Source organism: Chrysemys picta, chromosome 6, assembly GCF_011386835.1.
Source record: "Chrysemys picta bellii isolate R12L10 chromosome 6, ASM1138683v2, whole genome shotgun sequence".
NCBI classification, from domain to species: domain Eukaryota; kingdom Metazoa; phylum Chordata; order Testudines; family Emydidae; genus Chrysemys; species Chrysemys picta.
The window spans coordinates 45543548-45566739 of NC_088796.1; the positions used below are offsets into that span (position 1 = coordinate 45543548).

The 23192-nt window shown below is 41.4% G+C and overlaps 1 protein-coding gene across 3 annotated transcripts in view; it reads right to left on the reverse strand.

The window, feature by feature from the left end:
* PDE8B (phosphodiesterase 8B) overlaps positions 1–23192 on the reverse strand; it is a 153705-nt gene that overhangs the window by 80902 nt on the left and 49611 nt on the right. Inside the window, exons 1-2 of one of the 3 annotated variants that reach the window (XM_065550073.1) lie at positions 13413–13499; positions 799–858 (exon numbers count right to left, since the gene is read on the reverse strand). In XM_065550073.1, the coding sequence (XP_065406145.1) occupies positions 799–825 (27 nt within the window). In that variant the 5' untranslated portion in view covers positions 826–858; positions 13413–13499. Of the gene's footprint in view, positions 1–798; positions 859–13412; positions 13500–23192 lie in introns of those variants that run through there. The other 2 variants (XM_065550074.1, XM_005288297.4) reach the window with 2 other exon arrangements.

Sequence of the window (23192 nt, forward strand, 5' to 3'; positions counted from 1 at the left end):
ATAAATTAGAAAAGAATAGTTTTATACCTGTTACCAGATGATTAGCAGAATGCAACAGCTTTCTTCAAATTTCAGCTACTACATTTAACATATGGGCACAATAAGTTTCATGAAGATCATTGAGCAGAAGAGTTTTCAGGATTCTATTACATGCTTTTCTCATATTAAAAAAAAAGTGGCATTATTAGTAACAAAGACACTAGCCAGAAAGAATGGTTTCTCAGCTCTATAAAATGCTGAGAACCACTATGTTGAAAACTTTACTATTCATATTTTCTTCCTAAAGATGGTCCAAAATTGGAAAAGCTCAAGTCCAAACCTTCCCTAAGTTTTGTGGGAATTGTTTTCAAGTATCTAGATCCAAATCTGCTTGTGTAGTTTTGGCTCCAAGAACTGAAGGACCCTACTTTCCAGCTCTTGAAAGACTTTATATGCAGCAGAATTTATGCTGCCTTTCCACACCAAGCTTCTTCACTCTCGTAAGAGGCAGAGATGCTTTTCTGAAGAATTTCTTGCAAAGTTCAATAGCTGCATTCCAAATTGAGGAAAAAACAAAAATATCCAGAGTCCAACAATACTCCTGCTGGATACTGCCTGCACCATGTTTCTGTATGTAACTCTTGAGCTGCAACATAGCTTCAAGAAGGAGACATGTAATTTAGCAATATTGATGTGCATTCTAATACAAGTGGTCGGTTGGGCAATGACTTTTTAATAGTTATACATGGATTGAGCCTTTAATTCCTTTGCACTTTCACACAGAACTTACAGTACCATCAAATTGAAACAAAGTCCTACCTGAACAGGATCTTGTGTCAGTCTCATGGGCCCAATTTGTACCTCTGTAGTTGAAGCCTGCTAAATGAGAGAAATGCAAAAGTGGTTTTCAGTTTCAGCTCAAATTAATAGATAGGATTTTGCAAGAAAGATCAAACAGAACAATAAAAATGTGATTCTATAAAACATTCTGAAGGGAAGAAAAGCACATGACTAACAGTCTTATAAAATTTTTTATGGGTTTGCTTAAATAAGTGAATTTCTTTTTAGAACTCTTATTTGAAAGCTATGGGCTTAGGGCTGGGGTGTTTTTTTTTTTTTTTTTTTTTTTGAACCATGGCCTATAGAATTTCCAGGAAAATGCATCACTGCTATGCCTGGCAGAGTACAATCAGGAAACATCCACATTAATTCATTATGATAAGTGCCAACACAATAAAACTGACAACATTTATGGCTGGTCAGTTGCTATATTACAAAGAAGTTGGACTGTTGCTTTAGACCAGTTTCTTGTGCAGTTTGATGCAACTTAATATACTTTTTCTTTATACTAATGATTCATTTCCCTTGAGATCTTCTTAAATTCACAGAGTTATAGAATATTGTCACACAGACTAAACAATGCACAGGTCCTCCCACACCAATATCTAACTGCAGTGGAAAGTCAGAATGCCCTCAAGCTACTTCTAATCAATGAGCACTTTATTTAAAATTGTCACTTCTCAGAGAGTGTAAATCTCCACTCTCCTGTTCAGTGACTACCCTGACGGCCTATTAAAGGTAAGCTAAAGAAATTGCTCCATGAGTCAGATATAAAATTAAATCCTAATTCCAGGCAGGAGTGCGAGGACCTTTATTTGTGACCCAGGAACCTGGGAAGCACAGTATTATATTGCTGCAGCATTCAGTAAAGGTGTCTTTTTGTTCTTAAATCTGATACCTTGCAAAGGATTATACTTGAACATTAAATGTGTATAATTTTAGTGTACTGTTGTCTCTTCCTTAAACAATACAATCCCTGTTAAGTATTAACATAGTGTTACCTGCACGTGAGACACAGTATAATTACGTAGTTATGACTGACACGTTTGGCTTTCATGCATCACTAAGCCTTGATTCTTCTCAGTTCAACACACGTCAAAGGGTGTTCATACCATAGGCACTACTCCAAGACATTAAATTCCAAAGAACCTATCATTATTTCCTAATATATAAGCTACAAACCCGAAGAGTTCCTTTTCTCACACAAAATAGTGAAAGCTACATTGCTCATTTGATCTACTGCCATGTGCAAAGAGAAGTTACATTTGTGACGGATCCCCCCCCGAGGTGCAGCCTGGAACTGTGGGACCACTGTGCCCCCTGAACTCTCTCCAGCCTCGGCTGTCTCTCACAATGCCTTGCTAGTGACCAGCAGCAAACCCCTCCAGGCGCTGTGATCACTCTGCACAATAGCATGTGGAGCCCCACACCCAGCTATATTGCTGGAATGCTCCCAGAGCCACTCATGAATCACACAGAGAAAGGCACCAGGCCAGTCCCATCCCCCTCTCCCCCAGCACTGAACCCCAGGAATATACCATCTTGCACTGCTCAAGATGGGCAGTGCAGATTAATTGGTTCACCACTTCAACAATGGAAAATGGACAAACACCAGCCTTTGCAAAACCTGAGCAGATTCGCCCCACTCTTATACAAACTCACTGCTAAAGCTAAACAATTAAACAAATTTATTGACTATAAAAGGCAGATTTTAAGCGATAGGGAAAAAGTCAGAGTTAGTTAGAAAATAAAATATAAGCACGCAGTCTAAACGCTCAACCCTATTAGACTGGACAACAACTAGACTAAGCAGGTTCTCACCCCACCAGATGTTACAGTCCTTAATATACAGGTTTGTTCCTTAAACCTGGGCCAATCTCCTCTGTTGGAGTCTTGTCTTCTTCTCAGTGTCTTAGGGCTTGTGTACACGGACACTTGGCAGCACTGCTACTTTCTCACTCAGGGGTGTGAACCCCCCCGAGCACAGCAAGTTTCAGCGCTGTAAAGTGCCAGTGTAGACAAGTCGGAGCACAGCTCAGCTACCAGCGCTGGTGCCACAACCACTAGCTGCGGGAGCACTGGTGCCACGACCGTGGCAGCGCTTTAACGTTGCTAGTGAAGACATGCCCTTAGTTACTTGCAGCGTAGGTGTGGGCAGGAGAAGGCCCCACATGGCCCCCCTGTGTTTGGTTTTATACTCTCAGTCCACGTGCTTGGAAAACACAAGTCCAGGCATGTCTGGGGGGCATTGCTGGTCTCCAGGTAAGGTTAAGCAATTCCACTGGTATAGCCTCATGCAGGCGAGTCATTGAATTGTCGTTCCCTTGCTGGACAATGGCTGTTGATGGGTCTTTTGACACCACGCCCAGGCATTGGTTACTTTCCTTGCTGTTGCCTCTGGGGTGCTAATATCTGGCTGATTCCCCAACTTACCACATGTTTTAGTGACCATAAAACATAATTCTCATAACTTCACATGCATTAATGATATACATATATGGATAGAGAAATGACTTTCAGCAGGTCATAATCTTTGATACATATAAAGCATGCCTTGTAAGGTAATATCACAATTATATACAGATGAGGAATATGGGGGGGTTACAGGGTGCTCCCCCAAGGTACAGAATGTCACAACATTGCATGCGTTAGGTTATCAGAATGGAAATGAAAATTAATAATTAAATGTTCTGTGAAATTATGAGTGCATAATGAGGCTAGTTACAGAGGAATAGCTTTTAAGGAGATCTTGTACTGAAAGTCAATGGTGATGTTATGTGGCAACAAAACAGTTGTTCAGACAATCGCCTGAGAATCATTTGAACAAACTAACTTAATATATAAAAAATTAAATTATATATGAAGATTTGTGACAACCAGAGCACACCATAAAGACACACCAATGATCAAACCGGAGTTCTCCTTCCAAAGCCTCCTAACTACAGTGTCCCAGTGACAGATGGCACAGACCCTTTGGAATCCCCCAAAAGGTTCTTGTGGTAATCATACATATTTTATCTAATAAAGAGGAGCAGCATCGGCCTCAACAGTGCAACAAGAGGACTGAAGGGGAAGCTAGAAGCCAAAAGAGCTCTTCTGTCAATTCCAGATTGAAAAAGACAGTGAGATCCCTTTGGAACCTGATAGACAAAAGGCAGCTACACTTCATTACTAATCATGGGGTCTATAAAAATAGGGCAGTTTCTAGGGGAAGGGGAACTGATCTCAATTTCTCCAGACGGTCAGGGTGTCAGCTCAAACAACTCTTAAAAATCAATCCCATATACTGCATAGCACTGTCTAAGTTAACATTTGTCAAAAAAAGTTTCATTTAACACCAGTTTTGCTCCATCTCTGTTAGCAAGGCAACCACTATTATTTTAAGCACTACATATGAATTATATCTGCTCTGAGCAGGATTAGATCATTCAGAGTTTATAATGCATGTGGTAGCTAGATGTCCATCTATACTAGGTCTCTTAGCCTGATTTACCCCAGGGGAAACTATTAGTAGTTGTGGGATTGTTTTGAAATGTTTCCCTAGTATTTGTTTGCATGTACTTTGGTTTATTGATACAGCCAACCCAGAGGCATCAGAAAGAGGTCTCTGAGTAACCGTGCTTTTGTTGATATCCAAACCAACGAGAGTGGCAACCTGATTGATCACCACACAGATCTACATTTCTGATTCAATTGTTGTGTCTTGGACAAAACAAGGTAGGGTGCCCTCAGTGATATATAATACAAAAAACTTGGAAAGCAGAAGTAGTTCATCAGCAGGGTTAATTCCCTGATGCAAGATATTAACTGGCGGATCCTTTGACCTCTCAGAGTTCCTAATTTTTGTTTTCATGCTTCTGGCTCTGTTCTACACAGCTGAAGCTGGAGCTGTGAAGCTACTATACCAGCTCTGACAGCACAGGTAGCTCAGGAGAAGCATACCACAAGCAACTGCCTGTGTGAAGGCAGTTTTCTGTGATTTACAGATACAGATCCCAGTCCTGTAACTGGCTTTCACTCAAGGCCCCAATGAAATCAATGCAGCTCTGTGCAGACTGAGGAGTCTGCCTACATGGAGTCAATTGAGTTGAAGCCACAGTTAAAAGTGAGTCTGTTGTTAAGCTTTCAAATTCTGATTCTTATTCATTCTTGCAAGAGTTCAGAAAGTAAAGCTGAGTTTATACTTTATTAAGTTTTACAAAAACAACAGAACTTACATTTTCAGGACAATTTTTTTTTTAATGGTGAGAACTGCTATTTGCAGTAAAAAAAAAAACCACCACCTTGTGTGGCTCAAACTATTAGAGGCATGATCACATGATACAACTTTCATGTCAAAAAGTCTCTTGCACAGGCAATAATGCACAGCAATACTCATGCAGGTGTGCCTACACAAAGATACATGCACAGAAGAGATGGCTGGGTTGAGACTCACTGAAAATCAGCATTCCGAGTTACTCACCTTAATTTTTTTTAAAAATACCCTAATCTCCAGCAATGTCTGCCAGATATGTTATAGTTAAAGCATTTGATTGTGGAACCAGTTTAGAGATCTGGAATGCTCTAAAGAGTGCCAAACAAAACAGTTTATACAGTGAATAACAGACTGTATCTAATATTAAGCAAACTAATAAAAATCTCTGATGGGCAATCTCTTCATTAAACTTCTCATGCTACTGAAGAACTATAAGACCCCTGCCATAGTTATGCTTCTATATTTGAATACACACATCTTCTAGTAGTAGTACCCTGCTCAGATAGTACAACAATGGGTGTGACAGAAGAACCTAGTTACATATTGCAGCCATGTAAGACATTGGGAATTGAACTACCTGGCATTCATGGACTATTCAAAAATGTCTCTACCGAAATTCTATGTAAACTCATGCTGTCTGCTACACCTTCTCTCTCTGACATCTCCTTGTGAATGTCTAGCCATCAACTCAATTCAATATGGGTGAAACACAGCCCTCCCTGCTATCTCCTTTCTTGATCTCTGTGGACACCACCACCACCCTTGCTGTCACTGAGGCCCATAACGTGGGTGTCCTCTTTGACTGGGACCTTTCTCTCAGTCCTCATATACAGATTATGTCTTACTCTTGCTGATTCTTTCTACATAACATCTCTAAGATACAGCTTTTCCTATCCATCCATACAGCAAAAACTCTCATCCAGGCACTCATCATCTTGCGCCTTGATTATTGCAACATCATTCTTTCTGGTCTTGACAAAGGCAATCTTTGGCCAGCTCATATCCATATTCAGTAAGATACTGAAAAGATAATTTTCTTAGTCCATTGTTTTGAATCCCTCCACTGCAGAGCCAGCCCTAGGGGTAGGTGAGCAGGGCAGCCTCTCTGGATGCCAACTTCTAGGGGTGATACAATGCTCTGCACCCAGCTGTGCATTGCTGTGGGGTTTTTGGTTGTTTTAGTTTTGTTTGCTTGGTTGCTTTTTGGGACTGGGGGGGGTGGGGGGGTGGAGACTCAGCTGGCTAGGTGGTCAGTGGGGAAGGGAACCAAAAACATTTTCACCCCTGGGCAAAAAACTTAGGGCTTTCCCTGCTCCCATGGCTCCTCCTTTTGTATCATATCAAACATAAGCTGGCTGTCTTCACTTTTGTGGTCCTTCATGGCCTATCTGCCTCCTACCTATCCTCTCTCATTCATTATCAAGGTGCCACCTCTGATCATCCCATGAAGCCAGTCTCCATTGCTCACTTGTTAAAATTTTCAAATAAGCCCCTTTGTGTTTTCTCCCAAGCTGCCCCTTATGCTTAGGAGGAGCTCCCCATAAACATCCACAAAACTAACTCATTACCATTCTTCAAATCCTTCCATTAAAAAAAAAAAAAAAAAAAAAAAAAAAAAACCACACTCTTCTCTATCATGATGTGCACACAAAAAAAAGACAATGGTCAGGCTGCGGTGCGCTGATACCACTGCCCAGCATACTGAGTAATACTCTCTCTTTATTTCCTTGTACTCGCCATTTGTCTGCCTGTATCCATCTGTTGTACTTTGTCTTATAATTCGATTGTCAGGAATGGTCTTTTTATTCTGTATTTGTACAGCCTTTAGCATAGTGTGGCCCTGGTCCATAGGTAGGGCTCCTAGATGCTACAGGAATACAAATAATACATATTTATGGATGGTTTCTTTGGTGTCAGTATCCTGGTAGATACAGATCATATGCTTGGGGAAAATGGATGTGTGGTCTCTGTCTTCTTGAATTCAGACAACCTACCTCTCCTTATTCATTTTTTTCAGCATCCATTCCCCCTGTCCCCGTCCCGCCCCGTACCAGCCAGAACATACTGCAAAGTGATCACACCTACAGCCAGCACATGAGATCACTAATTTTTTGTCCAAGTTCCAGTGGTTTGGTTTTTATAAGAACCAAAAGTTTGGATTTTTAAAACAAAGTTTATCTGAATTTATACCAATTTTTTGTGCCTCAGCATACTTGAGTGCCTCTCTCTGGAAAAATCCCTTATACACTTTGTGTAAGTATTAAAATAGCAGCATTGTGTAGGAGAGAGAACTGTAGGTTAATCATCATCATCCTTTTCCAAAATACTGGCATAGGAAAAATAGCTCAAAATTGGCAGATTAGCCTTTAGAAAAATGAGATTTTCTACATTGTGAGGTATCAGTCTTGCTCTTTCATTATTAACCTTATTCCTTGCAGAACTAGAACCTTTCAGAAAGGAAACCGGGGATTGATAACTATTTGAAAATTATCTTCTTTCTTCATGATTGTCTCAGTCTAGATTTTTATAAATTGGATCATCTGGCTGCTTGCAATTTTTACCAGTATCCCTGAAGATATTTTTGGTCTGCAAAAGATTCAGACTGATTTTAGAATAACTTCTGTTTTTAAGAAGATGTTTTATTTTAGGCTACTTTATTTTAAAAACAACTTTTTTTGTGAGTCACGAGAACTTGTCTTTTCTACAGCCTACACTATGGAAAACTTCAACAAGCTCTATCACTACAAAATATACTTTCAAAAAGGGGAGACCTTTTCTAATGGATTAGCCCGGTGCTCAGCTAAGACATCTTCAGTATCTATGCACCCCGATTTTCTCTCTTACAGCAAAGCACTTCCCTGCTCCAATGGTTTACTAAATCATCCTGCAAATCAGGGATGGAACATTTTACCACATAGTTCAGAGGGCCTCCTTTTCACATGTATAAGCAACGTTCATGACCCAGAATGAACTCGGGGCTTACAGCTGCTACATATTACATTCTCTGTTGATAACTAGTTAAGAACAGAAATCACTTAAGCAGACAACGAAAAGGCATAATTTTCTAATCACCCATAGAACACTATTAAGAAGAGAAAAACCTTAAAGATTATACAATATGGGCCAAATTTTCAGCCCACAATGCCACAAATCAGATTTTTAGGTCTGAGTCACTATGGCTTTTGTACCATATGCCTAAACTGAGTCACTGTACACTCTACAACCCTGCTCCTGCAGCTGACTCAATGCAGGCAGACCTCTTCAACTGCACAGAATCAATTGCAGGAGCCAGCCCTATGACATGGATCCTCCTTTCTTTGTCCCCATTCTTGGCAAATGTTGTATCCTTGCTTGAGTGTCAAGTTAAAAGTTTAGAATACAAGGTCTTTAGGGCAGAAACTGTTTTCCTATTAATTTTCTGTAGGATTGTATGCACTATAAAATAAAGTGACAGTGATCACACTGCTAAATAACTGCAGATGCAAAATCTAGCCCTATAGGTTGTAAAATCACAATGATAAGAAAAGACAAGTAAGCCAGCCGTACATAGGTAAAGCCTCAAAAGAAGAAAATAGGCAGAGGCCAGCCAGCATAAAAAGGGTACATAAAAAAATCTGGGCCTACCTTAAGAAGAAAGCAATTCAGAAAGGTAAAAGGCACAGACACCAAATTGCTAGCAATTTTAGACCAACCTCCTGAAACATCCAGCTGACATTTGTAGAATAGTTCCTTGAGTGCTAATGGAACAGATGTAGGTCTGGTATAAAAATGACGGCAGTAAGAATATTGCATTGTACCAGGTTTTTGTTTTTTTTTTAATCATATTCACACAGAAATAGAAGCTCGTCTGGAAATACATCATCATTATAGGAATTAGACTTCTCATAGGAAAAAAGTCACCAATGTGAGCGACATTTATGTTGTTAATTTAGGCACATAGGAATTGTCCATATTGCATCAGATCAGATGAATATATTGTCTCAGACTGTGGTTGTTACCAGAAGCATCAAAGGAAGGTGCAAAACACAATATAAATATAAAAGTAAAAATCTCCATACAGTGAAATCCTGGACCTACTGAGGTCAATGGGTCATACTGGACTTCTATAGGGCTAGGATTTCACCCATAATGAATAATCATGTAATAACCTGCCCTTATGGGAAGTGTCTCCTTAGCCCTCGGTAGTCAACTATTGGCTTGCACCATGAGGGTTCACCTTATATACATTTCTATTCTCTCTGTGACTGTGGATGTTATTAGCCATATAAATATCTAGTTAATACAAAATATTTTTGGAGCAACAGACAGCTTGCTATGCCAGTAAAATTACAATTATCCCAAACGAGGAGGAGTCTCTTGACTTCTACTGCAGTACATCAAAAACTCTGAGGAGATCTGGATTTATTCAGCCTCCTCCAGACATTTGGATAACTGAGGCTATACTCTAGGAGCTGGAAACCTTTCTACACTATGCAGACAAATCTCCCCTCCCACACTTTGTTCTTACACATACACATCAAGGCCCAGATTCTGAGCTGTGATCTCAGTACAGTTAATGTTGTGACCCCTGGAATCTAGGGCTAGCAGGGAAGGGTTTGGTCCTCTGTTTAAACTAGGGCAGCCTGGGCGCCACTCAAGTTTATGGTTAGTGGAACACAGCTCAAAGGGGGCCATTCTAGCACTCTGAAACAACCAGACCGAAGAGGTGATCTCCTGCCACATTCCCTTGTCCTCAGCTATGTCCCCCGCTACATCAGGGGCTAGAAGCAGGTAGAACAGAGCTGCACCACCAGCTCCACACCCACAGCTTTCTGCAGCTTCCTGCTACTCTTATAGGGGAATGACCTGATCCCAGCTCAGGTGTGCTTATTTAAGGGCAGGTCTACACTAGAAGTGCTACATTGGCGCAGTCTTTGCAAAACCTCTCCCGCTGACATATCACTGGTGTGGACAGTGCTTAGGTCCCTGTCATTTGTGTTGCTCAGGGCAGTGTCTTTTTCATACCCCTGAGCGATATATGTTAGATCAACTTAAGTGATAGCGTAGACCTGCCTTTAGTAACTAGGGTTTGGCTAGCCTCAGGCCTCTAGCCCTTAAGACGCAAGCCACCCTGTTACAGAATGTATTAATATAGAGGCAAGGTGGGAAAAGGTAATATCTTCAGAAGAGCTCTGTGTAACTCAAAAGCTTGTCTCTCACCAACAGAAGTTGGTCCAATAAAAGGTATTACCTCACCCACCTTGTCTGGGACCAACATGGCTACAACACTACATGCATTAATATACACAGTTATCCATTCAGGATGGAGACTACTGAAAAACTAAGCATTTATTGCTTTTTAAAATAGCTTTTCAAAATACTGCAGGCTTCTTATTCTATTGTCTTAAGTGGCATTTTAAAGGGACATTTACTTAGTAGTGGTAGGACGATTGCGGTGCCAGAGCAACAGGATACTTGAAAAACGTAAATGGATGGTGCTATGGCTGTGCAAATCATTAAGTGTAAGGGATTGGCTGTGACAAAGTAACATATCAATGGTTTCTCATTTCAAGATCACAGCTATGTTTATACATGCCCCTCGTGTTGATTTGAAAAAAGGCAATATTTTTTCCTGAACAGGAAAAATAAATCACAACACATACATAGACTGATGAATCCATCTGTTTCCAACAGCAGTTTGATTCTGATTTGGTGACACACTGAAGAGTCAGTTCTGCACCTGATGCTATGCATACATTAACTAGACTGTGTTACATATACAGAAAGGCACAAACGGGCCCTTCAGTACTCCTCCAAAACTAGGAGTCTTCTGTAACTCCAAGTATAATGGTAGTGAACTACTCACAGGTAAACACAGACTTTACATCCCTATATTTTAATCCAGCAAGATATATAGTTAGGCAGTAAACATACAGCTTAAGTCTTTTCACAAGCAGTGAGTTTTACAAATTGGGCGTATGGCGGGGGGAGGGGAGAAAAGGAATTGTAACAAGATACAATATTCAAAAATAAGATCATGGCAATTCTGTCTTTTTAAAGGCAGTTCTCTCTGAAGACGTATTATGTAGTTCCCTAGCACACCGGTTCACATTGTTAAATACTTATTGGCACAACAAGCTTTATTAGTGTCACCAAAATATTAGAAAAAAGACAAATCCCTCCAGTATCTGTCAAAGGTAAGTGTAATCTGTCCAGAATGGGTCTTCTCAGTGTCTCTGAGATTTCATTCTGTACAACCATTTGTCATTATTGTCCATTCTCGTTTCAGTAGCAGGATGAGTCACTTCTCACTGGTGAATCAGGTCAGATCTGGTTACGTCAATCTTACGAAAGGCTATTATAACTAACTCTGAACCACATCAGTGATGCAGACACTGAGGGAGGGGGAGGAGGGAGAGGAGAGAGAAATTTCTAAAAATATGATTAGACACACCAGAATTTTGTAAAGGGTCTTGTCATCACCTTGTAATTGGTACATGGGTATAAAGTAAGTATGGATAGCATGAGAGCCTCGAGAGAGCAATGTGATCTAATAAATGTCAGTGAGTAACTACAGCTAAAGCAGTAATTGCAGCAGTAAGAAAGAAAACCCAGTGTTACGGTGAACGAAATAGCTCTAATGACCTTCCACCAGCTCCTAAGCTGGCTACTTGTGCACAGCTTATAAAAGACTATTGGACTGCAAAATAATCAGTTACCTAATTTTAACGTAAACTCATCCTCCTCCAAAGAGTGAATGAAGGAAACAGGAGATTGTATGTGTCCCAGAGACTGCCAGCTCAACATTTGCACCAGGTGCCACCCAATCCCCTGTCTCATGCCGCAGATGCGGGTAATGGAAGTTTAAAGTCTCCCTTCTGTGCTGTTACAGTGGGGAGAGGCATAATTACAGGGCTGTATGACGTCACTAGGAGTTTACTGGGCCAGAATTATATTTGAAATTGCTCCCGGAAGTTAGGAAAGGAAGCAATTAAATATTTAATGACGACTATGTTCAGGAGCTTTCCAAAGTCTAACCTTAATCAGAAAAGGGCAGTTTTCCCCTCTCTCTTTACTGCATTTGGTGACTGTTTACTGGCTATTTCTCAGGTAAAGAGGGATTAGACCAGTTGGCTGTGTACATCCCATCCTGGAATAGCCCCAAGCTCCACTGCCACAATAGTAAATAACCGAGCCTCAGGGAGGCAACCTTGGTTGTTCTTAGTTGTGAGGAGAGTCCTTCACTTCTGGCACAGTTATAGTGTACACTGTTACCATCAGATAGAAAAGACAAATAATCAGGCCCTTACCACAGGCCCCCAAACTGGCCTCTGGGGCCTGTCAGTCATGTTCTTGCCCCGACTCCTTCCCCTTCAGTTTGGGAGCCTTCTAAATGTCAAAGAAAAGCTCAGCTTTCATTTGAAAGTGAAAATTAAGTTTCTAGCCATCTTCCTTGCAGACATGACCTTGAACACAGAAGTTCATTGCTAGGGTTGCAAGTTTGCCATAGTGCAATTTTTTCTGATGTTCATGGCTGATTCATGACTCTTTCTACCGCCACCCAGGTTTGGTGTTGAATACTCATAAAACGTAGCTTTCCATTTTGGCAGGAACTCAGAGCAGTTCTTGACTGTAGGGCACAGGGCTGCCTAAGCTAGTAGTGATAACACTAGAACTACCACAACCTCCTTTGCTAAGGTACCTTTGTGGCCTCTTGCCACAAACAGCATGGTTCAGCAGTGCAAGACACAGTCTAGACTAGAGACTAAAGGCAGCATTTTCAAAGGTGCCTAAGTGACTCAGAAGCCTAAGCATTTAAATCATTTAAGCAACTTTTGACAATGGAGACTGGCTGAGTCACTTAAGTGCTTTTGAAAGTTTTACCACAACACTCCAAATGCAGCGCTGACAACAACTCCCTCTATGGCCTGGGGCCGGTCACCAAGTAACCTCTCTGCCTTAATTTCCCCCATCTCTAAAAGGGAAACAATTCTAATTATTTACTTCACAGGGGCCTCATTATGGCAATTAGTGTGCTCCATTACAATTTACCAGAATGCATGCAAAGCTCCCCAGTGACTAAGGGCCCCTTGCTTGCCAAGGTCCAGGCTTTTCATATAAAATGAGTCCATTAAGACTGAGCAGTGCTCAAGAGTTCTCCTTACTCCAGCTCTGCTCCTTGTTATGTGCCAACAGTGGCCAGAATCAGACACCTAAAAAATTAGTTTGTAAGCACATCCCAAAATAATGAGGCTGCCTCTACTCCAAGGCAAAAACAGAAAGGCTCCTTTTTGATCTAGGAGCTATTTAAATCCCTGTAGACTCTTTCCCCCAGGAACATGTAGCTACTGCTACTGACCTTTAAAACTTTAGGGTTTAACAGCCTGAAACCTCTTCCAGAGCCACTCCCTCCTACAGCAGCAGCAACAACAAAAGGTCTTTACTTATCCCTGCCTCCTCCTTTTATTTCTTATTCCTAGGTGTCCACAGCTGGAGGGCATTCTGCCTAGGAGCTGCAGTGTCTGCAGGATGAGGCTAGTCTAATGAAGTCCATTAACCCCTTCCTGTGCCAGCAATCATAGGGCATGTATACCTTATCTCAGTCCAAACACTACTCTATGTATTGGAAGACAACAAGAAGGAGAAAAGACAAACAGAAAGAGGAAGTCTGGAATATACATTAGAAACTTATTTATCTGGATGAGCTTGTTGTGGATCCTGATTCCAATTTTGTGGATCAGCCCTAGAAGTGGAAGCTATAACAGAAGAAGGGGGGGGGGACCTAGTTTTTCTCCCTGGCTTTCCCCCATTCTCAAGTACTTCTGAATAATCATTTCTTGGGACTTCTCTCTTCAGATGGTCTGGGCCTGAAGAAAGGCAACTGAGGCAGATTAGCAGGGCCTGAGTAATCCATGCTTCAGCAGTCATGGTCTTTGCTGCAGAATGCACCCTTTGCTCCAGAATCTAAACTTTTAAAAAAAATTATGCTTCTAGCTCTCAGAGTTGCAAAGAAAAATATTAATTGCATATAAAGCGATCAGCATTATTTTCCTGAGTCTTCAGGTGGCATGAAATGATAGATCTGAAAAGTGTGAACTTCCCCATTCATCGCAATGTTGTGTTAAGTCTAAAACCTGAAAATGACTGTTTCAGTGTTAACATTGTTACCTACTTCTCTGCTGATCATTTCACCAGAAACATATAGCTAATGTGCTAATCCCAAACTGCCTCCCATGCCTTCTCTTCTCTCACCCTGATACTAAAGCCTCCAGCTTCCCCTTACATCTTGTATAATACTGTTATGCACTGTCAACATAAAAATCTGTATCACATTGAAAACTGAAAATGTGGAATGGCACAACCAGAAACACTTAAGAATGCTATCCACAAAAGGCAACATGCTAGGCAGACAGCCCCCTAGGCTAGCTAATGGGAGATACAGATGACAGGGGTGGGTTCTGAGATCTGCCCTTTCCACAGAGCTAGGCACCTAACCCAGCTGAAGGGAGGTTCCTATCTCTGTTTGCTATCCACAGCTGAGAACCCTGCTCCTGGAGTCAGGCAGCTCAGGTACCTAAGGTGTTTCTTTGAAAAACCACTGGAGGAGATGGTAGTTCCCTTATTATTTTTAGGCCAGTAGTTAGACCACTCACCCAGTATGGGGGAGACCGAGGTTCAATTCCCCTCTTTGCCTGGTGGGGAGAAAGGATTTAACCTGGTCTCCCACCTTTCAGGCCAGTGCCCTAACCTCTGGACCATGGGATATTTGGATGGGGTTACCCTCAGTTTCTCCTGTTAAAGTTGTTCCACTTTGGATAAATAATTAAATAGTCATTGTAATAGGGAGACTGGACCCTAGGTCTCCAATCTCCCATGCAGGTGCTCTACCAGGCTCTAGTCATTCTCTCAAGTTCTCTCTCTGTCCCAATGACTATTTAAGTATCACGATCAGGCCCCATAGGCAAGCTGGGTGAAGGAGCATCTACCCTCTGCTGGTTTGTGCATTGCAGTGGGGCTTTAGTGTGAGGTAGGCGTCCAGCTTCCTAAAGTGAGGTAGCAGCGTGCATGCCCACAAGCAGAAATTCAGGTGCCTAGGGAACTTTTACAGCAAAAATTTAGGTGCTGAGTGAGTTTACACACCCACAGGGTTAGGTGGCAGCCAAACAGTGGATCAGTTTTGTGGATCAGTCGTGCCTAAAACTGGGATTTAGGTGCCTCAATCTGGGATTTAGACACCTATGTCTCTTTGTGGGTCTGGGCCAAAGCAGCTGCACGTTACAGAGACCTGTAGTCATGCCAGCTTGCTGAAGGGAGGTCTCAGCCATGAAGCACTTAAAATTTAAGACCCTAGTCCTGCAACCCTTATTCATGTGATCTTACTAGAACTACTCCTGCATATAAGTGTTTGGAAGAGCAGAATCTAACTTTAGAACTGTTAATTTTTGCATGCAGTTTAGTTCTCTGCCTATGCATCACTTAAGAGTCATTATGAGGGCTTGTGTGGGACTTACACATTGCACAGTCTTTGGAATGGCCATCAGCACAGGAGTAAATTTGCTGGGCTTTACGTAAACACTCCCAAGTGGCAGTTGCTAATTACTACATTACAGTCGTCTTTTTCACATACTACACTTAAAAATGCCACTTTTTAATACACCTCTACCCCGATATAACGCTGTCCTCAGGAGCCAAAAAATCGTACCGTGTTATAGATGAAACCGCGTTATATCGAACTTGCTTTGATCCGCTGGAGTGCGCAGCCCCGCCCGCCTGGAACACAGCTTTACCGCGTTATATCCGAATTCGTGTTATATCGGGTTGCGTTATATTGGGGTAGAGGTGTACATCTATATGGATAGTGATGGTTTGTAATGTTCTCTGTGCTTACAAGGACAAGTAAACCAAACCTGACTTCAGAAAACCTGCTTCCCAGAATCAGTTGCATATAATAATACCAATATTCCAGAGAGAGTCCTTAAACACTACCCCAAGATTTTATATTTACTGAAATATATTCCAGCAGAACCACAGTCCACTATTAAAATATATTATTCAACCCACTCCCAAGACAACACTGAGAAAATAAAAATGGCATCACCATTACATTATTCACAGACAATAAAACATTATTCTTCAACAAAATGTCTCAGTAGCTGAAGCCCTCTCCTGATTCTGCACATGCTACAATATGTGAACTTATATGTATGAGCATGAAAAGTGCAAACTCATTGGTGGCTGCAGAATGCCATATCCGCCATTATGCTTTCCTTCCCTGAAGAGTTCTGTAAGGCTCTTATGACCGTCTAGCCTTGCAGTGCAATAAGATCATAGGACTCAATTGTGTGCACTTCAGCCCCAATCTGACTAAATACTTAAGCATGTGCTTACCTTCAAGCCTGTGAGCTACTGAAATCAATGCAACTACTCATGTGCTTAAGTGCTTTGCTGGATCACAACCAGGACCAGAGTGTTCCGCATCTTTCAAGATCAAGCCCCAAATGAGTTTATGACAGGTTGTACATTCCTGACATTGACCAAAGAGAGTGTTCTATCTTGGAAATCCACCCTTGCCTCCTCTAAAATTGTATTATATCCCCAGGATATATACTATTGTTATTTGTATTATAGTAGTGCCTAGGTCCCCAGTCACAGACTCAGTCCTCACTCTGTTAGGCACTGTATACAGAACAAAAAGATGGTCCCTGCCCCAAAGAGCTGACAAAACTAACTAAAATGAAGGAAATATTCATCTCCTCTGTGACCGATTAGAAACTGTGAGCAGCTGCACACAAAGCACAACATGTTCTACTGCTCTACTATGTATCGCTCTCTAGAGAAAGCATGCAAGGGAACACCAAACTCCAATGGATGGACAAAGTCCTCCATAGCAAAACACACAGGTAAAGTCTTTGTTTAAATACATGAGCCTGTTCCCCATCTGCAGCATCGCTAGAGAATTAGTCCAGCCTAAATTATTCCTAATCAGTAAGGTGACCAGATAGCAAGTGTAAAAAATTGAGATGGGGGTGGGGGGTAATAGGTGCCTATATAAGAAAGAACCCCCAAAATTGGGACTGTCCCTATAAAATTGGGACATCTGGTCACCCTACTAATTAGGCACTACAATCCTCAGGAAGAGGAGAATTTATTACATGACTTCTCTATGTCTTAAGTCATTTTACAAGTCTTTGGATGAGCTCTGAGTAAAAGCATCCTTGTCTTGTTTTTTTCTTTTCATATTTTATTTGTTCACCAAAGCGCACATTAAAATACAGAAAATATTATTGTTTTTTTAAGAGTACTTCTATAATTTGTTGCTGAGCCAGAACTAGTTTGCATAAAAGGTGAGAAATATTTTTAATTGACTTGAGCCTTACACATTGCATTTGTGGATTACATGCTTTTCTCAAGAAGCATATAGTTGGTAACTTAGAATAGTTTTTCTCACAAGAACAAAATACTGTATATCATGATTCAGTGCAAATTGTTAGTACTTATGGCCTGATTCGCCTCTCTGTTACACTAGGATAGCTTCTCTACCTTTAGCTGATTTACTCCAAGTTTACACCTGTGTAGGTCAGAGGAGAATCAGACCCTAAACCTTTAGCATATGTGCATTATTTCTGCCTACAAAACAATACTAAAATGAATAAAAAGACAATTTGTATTTTACACAGTGCCAACAAATGATAAAACAAATAAATGCAACACTAATGTTAGTGTATGGAATCATTTTCATTTTGTAGCCTTGCAACATACTTCTGAAAAGAAATGTAGTGAAAAGTTACAGTTTTTTTGACATACAAAGTAAAATTGCTGTAATTTGTTAGAGAGTGGCTGATTCTTCACCGATTGTACCTGGGTAGTCATTTACGCCTGGGCTGAACGCAAAGTGGGTGTAAAATACAGTACATCCAAATCAGCAAATCCTCTCTTGCATGGGGTTATGTTTTTTCACACTCACTGTGCAAACGACAACATAAGGCGCAAGGCACTTTGAGGTTTGAACTTTAGCTACACTAGAACAGCGCTCAATTCTTCTGAGCATGGAGCCAAAGATGGCTTTATATCTTCTCTCTGCTGCCCAATCCTTGGGCTAGCCAGGGCCTGGATCAGACCCTGACACAGGTTATAGCAGCCTCAAGGCTGCTTCAAATTGCACCCAACTGCAATGTTCCCCAAGAGACTTAAAATTAAGTATTACTCAAATGCTTTGCTGAATCAGGGCTTTAATCAAAGCCAGGATCTGGTTCTTTATGTTTACAAATGAATATAAAAAATACCTATATACTAGTTAACTATATATAGCCCGGGGGTGGTTTGTTCTGTAATTTTGTGACCAAGCAATTTTCCACAGAATCCTCCCATTGGGGTAGAATTGTGCGGGAGAATCTAACCTTTCATTTTAAAGGATTAGTTTCTAGCCCTGATGGTTATAAAGATAACTTTGAAAATATGAATTAAGTGGGACTCAATGCAACAATGCAAATCTTTAACCAGCCAGAAACAATAGCTTTGAGAGCCTGCAAAGCAACTGACCAGTAGTCAAGAGAAGGAGCTGTCAATCGGGCCCAGGATCAGGTGAGAATGCTAGCACGAGCATCTCTCTCATCTGTGAGCAGTGAACTTCCTGCAGTTTTTGTGAGAGCATTATGTATAAATGTTCAGGGTTTTTTTTAATCTGAAATAGGCACACACAAAGGGCGAAGAAAGGGGCCATTTCCCCAAAGAGTTATAATCATAATACATGAAACTGTACTGTTTGTAAATCTCTTTTTTGGGGAGGAAGCCTGGGGAAAGTCACCTATCTCATAATTTTTTAACTTGCAGGGTTTGTAATCCTTCGATGCATGCATTTACAAACATGGTTCTTACTTAGATTGTTCCAGTGAGAGAACAGGTACAGCCTTACTGACTAATATTTTTGTATTTTAGTAAGGAAGTGAGACTTCAAATAAATCCCCTGATCTACTTTGTCATGAAAGTAAAAACTTTAATTCCATTCCCCAATGTTACTTGGTCAATTCCACTAACTGAAACTGAGCTCTTTTTTTGAATAACTGAAAAACTCTAAACCATATACCTTAGAAATACTATGGCATCAGCACACTGTCGTCAGTCAACGAAGGGATGTATGGTTGGGAAGAAAAATGGGCATCGGCACAGTGCTAAACACTGATCCTAGCCAGTTTTATCTTAGTGGTTCTCATCGTTTTCCATATCTGGACCCGCCCTCCCATCTATCTGGGATTTAGCCAGGATCCCCCCTCCCAATTAGCAATATGGGAAAGGCAAGGTGGTTGTGACCCCCGACACCTGTTTGCAATGAGAACCCCTGTTCTATCTCATAGGAACCACATAATAACATTAAGGTATCATAATATTTCAGAAACTTAGTTGAAAAGCTTTCAAGTATACCCTAAAGCAGAAAGCACATACAATTCTCTAAACTTGGCACAGCTCACAAACTATTTAAAAGGGTGCCACCCTATTCCTGTACATTATGATGACTATAGCTTTGTGAATATTGAAAGTTATGAAAGACTCAAAACAAAAAGGTTAGAATGGAAATTTGTATGAAACCTTAACTACAGCTATAACACTACAACTGTTCCTGCATTTTGACATGTGCCAGTTATTTTTAGTTCAGCTTGGCTATGCTGCATAAGACATTTACTATAAATTGCAATGCAACCATAGACAGGTTCAAGCAGCTAAATTATAGTGCAAGTGAAATAATTCCATTGGTACCCATCACAAATTATTTTATTATCCTTGCAAGGCTGATGAAAATGCTGTGACAGTATATAGAAACAGAATGAATATACTAGGTGGGGATATATAAATGATCCATAGTGAAAAGACCCATTCTTAGAAAATGAAACAACTGCAAGAACTTCTATCTTCTTTAAGATGGCTTGGTTTAATGATTGTCTTTGTTACTGCCAAAAGGTACACGAAAGACATTTCTTTCTGAGGTTATTACTTATCACTGAAATGTGTATGGATGTGGTACAAGAGTCTCAATGAATTTTTATGTACAGTAAAACACATAACATTGATTGTAGGTCATCTCACATTGCCATTACTGACAGCAACATCAAATGAACATCTCACTCATGTGCTTTCTTGTGTGACTGGGTTCTTCATGCCTAGAACGATAACAACAATGAATTGGGTAATGGCACCATGCTACATGAGGCCAAATCAAACATTTGCTTTGCTGCTTTTGATAGTTTATCTCCCAGCCAAACCGAGGTCAAGAACCATATTTATTTACAGATGGCTTGCTGCATTCTTCACCTTGATGCTTTGCTTGATATTTGCCTTCAAAGGGGAAGATTTTTCATGCCCAGATGGTTCACTGAATATATTTGCAACCATTAAACCTGGATGTCTAAGCCAAATCAAAGAGCACACAAATGATGATATGGCAGAATGTAAAAAGGGTAAATCATGCATTTCATTCTTTGCTCTGAATTTAAATCCAACAGCTAAGTCCCATACTGCACAACTATCAAAGATGCAAGATACATCTCCACAGAAGCTTAAAATCAAGTCAGCTGCCAAGCAAACTCCTGAGCAAGTGAACAGGACAGGCAAACAGTGGAATTTTGGAAGGAGCAGCAGCAGGAGATCCTGAGCTTGAAGATAGAGGGACTTGGTGAGTTGTGTATTTGGTCTGGTCTGTTTGTTGTTTGTTTGTTTATTTATTGTCTTTGAGAGTCATGTAGCTTGGCTCTTTGGGCTCCTGAACAGGCCAGGCAAAACAGGTCTGTTTGTGTCTTGGTGAAGGCTGTGTGTTTGAAATCTGAGTGGTCAATCTCTTCCTGTTAATGAGCAGGTGAAGTTAAGCAGCAAGAGTTAATATTAGAGTTGGTTGGAAATTTTCCAACTGAATGTTTTTCCATAAGACAATGCCAACCGGCAGAAAATGAAACATTTAATGGAAGCGTGTTGATTTTGACTAAATTTTGTTAGGAAAAATACCTGAATAAACATTCCAATAAGGTCAACGCAACTTTTTGTTTCAATTTGTTTATTTTATGTGATCTAATATAATATGAAAATTTGAAAAGGTTGAAACTGGAATGAAATGTCTTGATCAATGCAAAACAAATTATTATAGGAATTTAATTTTGTATAGAACTGGGTCAATTTTTTTCAGCAGTTTATTCACCAAAATGCAGTTTCATTCAACCTGAAGTTATTTGCAAATTCTTGTTGAGTTTGCCAAATAGTTTTGAGTGAAAAAAAAAACTTGATACATTTTGATAATGTCAGAATGAAACATTTCATTTCAACCCAACCTGAACATTTTTTGTTTCGATTTCAGACTTTTTCAGAAACGTAAAGGCATAGGCTCACAAAATGCTGAGGGAAGATGATGATGATCTCTCTGTGCAGGGCCGGCTCCAGGCACCACCCCAGCAAGCAGGTGCTTGGGGCGGCACGTCGGGCTGTTCAGCAGCAATTCGGCAGGGGGTCCCTCTTGGAGGGAAGCACCTGCCGCCGAATTCCCGCCGAAGAAGAAAGCGGCGCGGTGGAGCTGCCGCTGGAGTGCCACCGATCGCAATTGCGATAGCGGATTTTTTTTTTCCCACTGCTTGGGGCGGCAAAAACCCTGGAGCCAGTCCTGTCTCTGTGATGGGGTGTACTCCCCATACCAGCCCTAAGAGAGCTGAATTAAGCAAGGTAGGCTCCAATCAGCCAATTAAGCTGCAAATAGGGAAGATTTAGGCTGTGTAGAGCGTGCTACTTAGAATAAAGCTCACCTGTGAGGGAACAGGTGGGGCTTCTATAAAGCCATGAGGCAGGCAACACTGTCAGGGGGTGAGAGCAGTAAGGTAGATGTAGTCCTTAATTGTTCACTACAGGGCCCTGGACTGGAATTCAGGGTAAAGGGTGGGCCTGGGTTCCCCTACCATCCATCACTGAGTGATACTGCATTGGGCAGTGAACAGGAAGACTGCCTGAGTCACTGCAGGAGTGACATAGTCAGGGTGGCAGGTATGAGGACTGCTTCACAGGCGCTGACTTTCCAAAGTGCTGGGAGGTACTTGACCCCTGGCTCTGACCCAGGCCCTGCCCCCACTCCATCCCTTCTCCCAAAGCCTCACCCTTACCCCGCCTCTCCTCACCCAGTTTTGCCCCCTCCCTGAGTCCTAGCTCCTCCCCCCTCCCTCCCAGCCTCCTGCACACCACGAGTGGGAGGTGCGGGGAGGTGCAGATCTGCGGTGCCCACCAATAGGTGGGAGGAGCTGGGGTGGATGGGGGAGAGCTGATAAGGGGGCTTCTCGTGGGTGCTCAGCACCCACTATTTCTTCCCTGTGGGTGCACCAGGCCCGGAGCACCCACAGAGTCAGTGCCTATGGACTGCCTGACACTACTTTGTGGCGAGACACTTGGAAAGACTCTCCTAGAAGGGGAATCACAGTGCGACCTGGCCAGAGGACCAAGTCATGAAGCAGCTGTAGTGTGACTCTGTGGGTGGGAGGAGAACTGCAATAGTGAAAGAGAAGAAAGGGGGTGCTGAACTGGGCAGAGCTAATCCCCAGAAGAAGGTGCAGCCCAGCTGTGAGTAGAGCACTCTGTGACATTCCCTAATAACATTTAGCCCAGTGGTTGGGGTACTCTCCCAGGTTTAATTCCCCCCTCTGCCTGATGTGGAGAAGGGATTTGAACTTGAGTCTTCCACATTGCAGGAGAATGCCTGAGTCACTGTGTTATGGGATATTCTGGTATGGGTTTTTCCTCAGTCTCTCCTATTGAAGCCATTCCAATTTTTATAACTAATTAAATAGTCATTGGAGGAGGGACTTGAACTTGTGTCTCCCACATCATACATGACTCTACGAACTACCAGACTAGAGAGTAATTTTCACTCTCTTTCCCTGGCCCAATGATAAGTCAGCAATTCATAATTATTCAATCAAATATGCTTTACTTTTATGATTCAATTAACAAAATTTAAAACAACCAGATCTGAGAAGCGTCACCATCCCAGATTCAAGAAAGAAAGGAACTGGTGATCAAGGAGCCACTGAATGTGGAAACCAGAAGGAGGAGTGACAATTTGTAACCACAAGAGGAAAGAGAATCATGTAGCATTCTGCACCGCTGAAGGCAGATGAGGAAG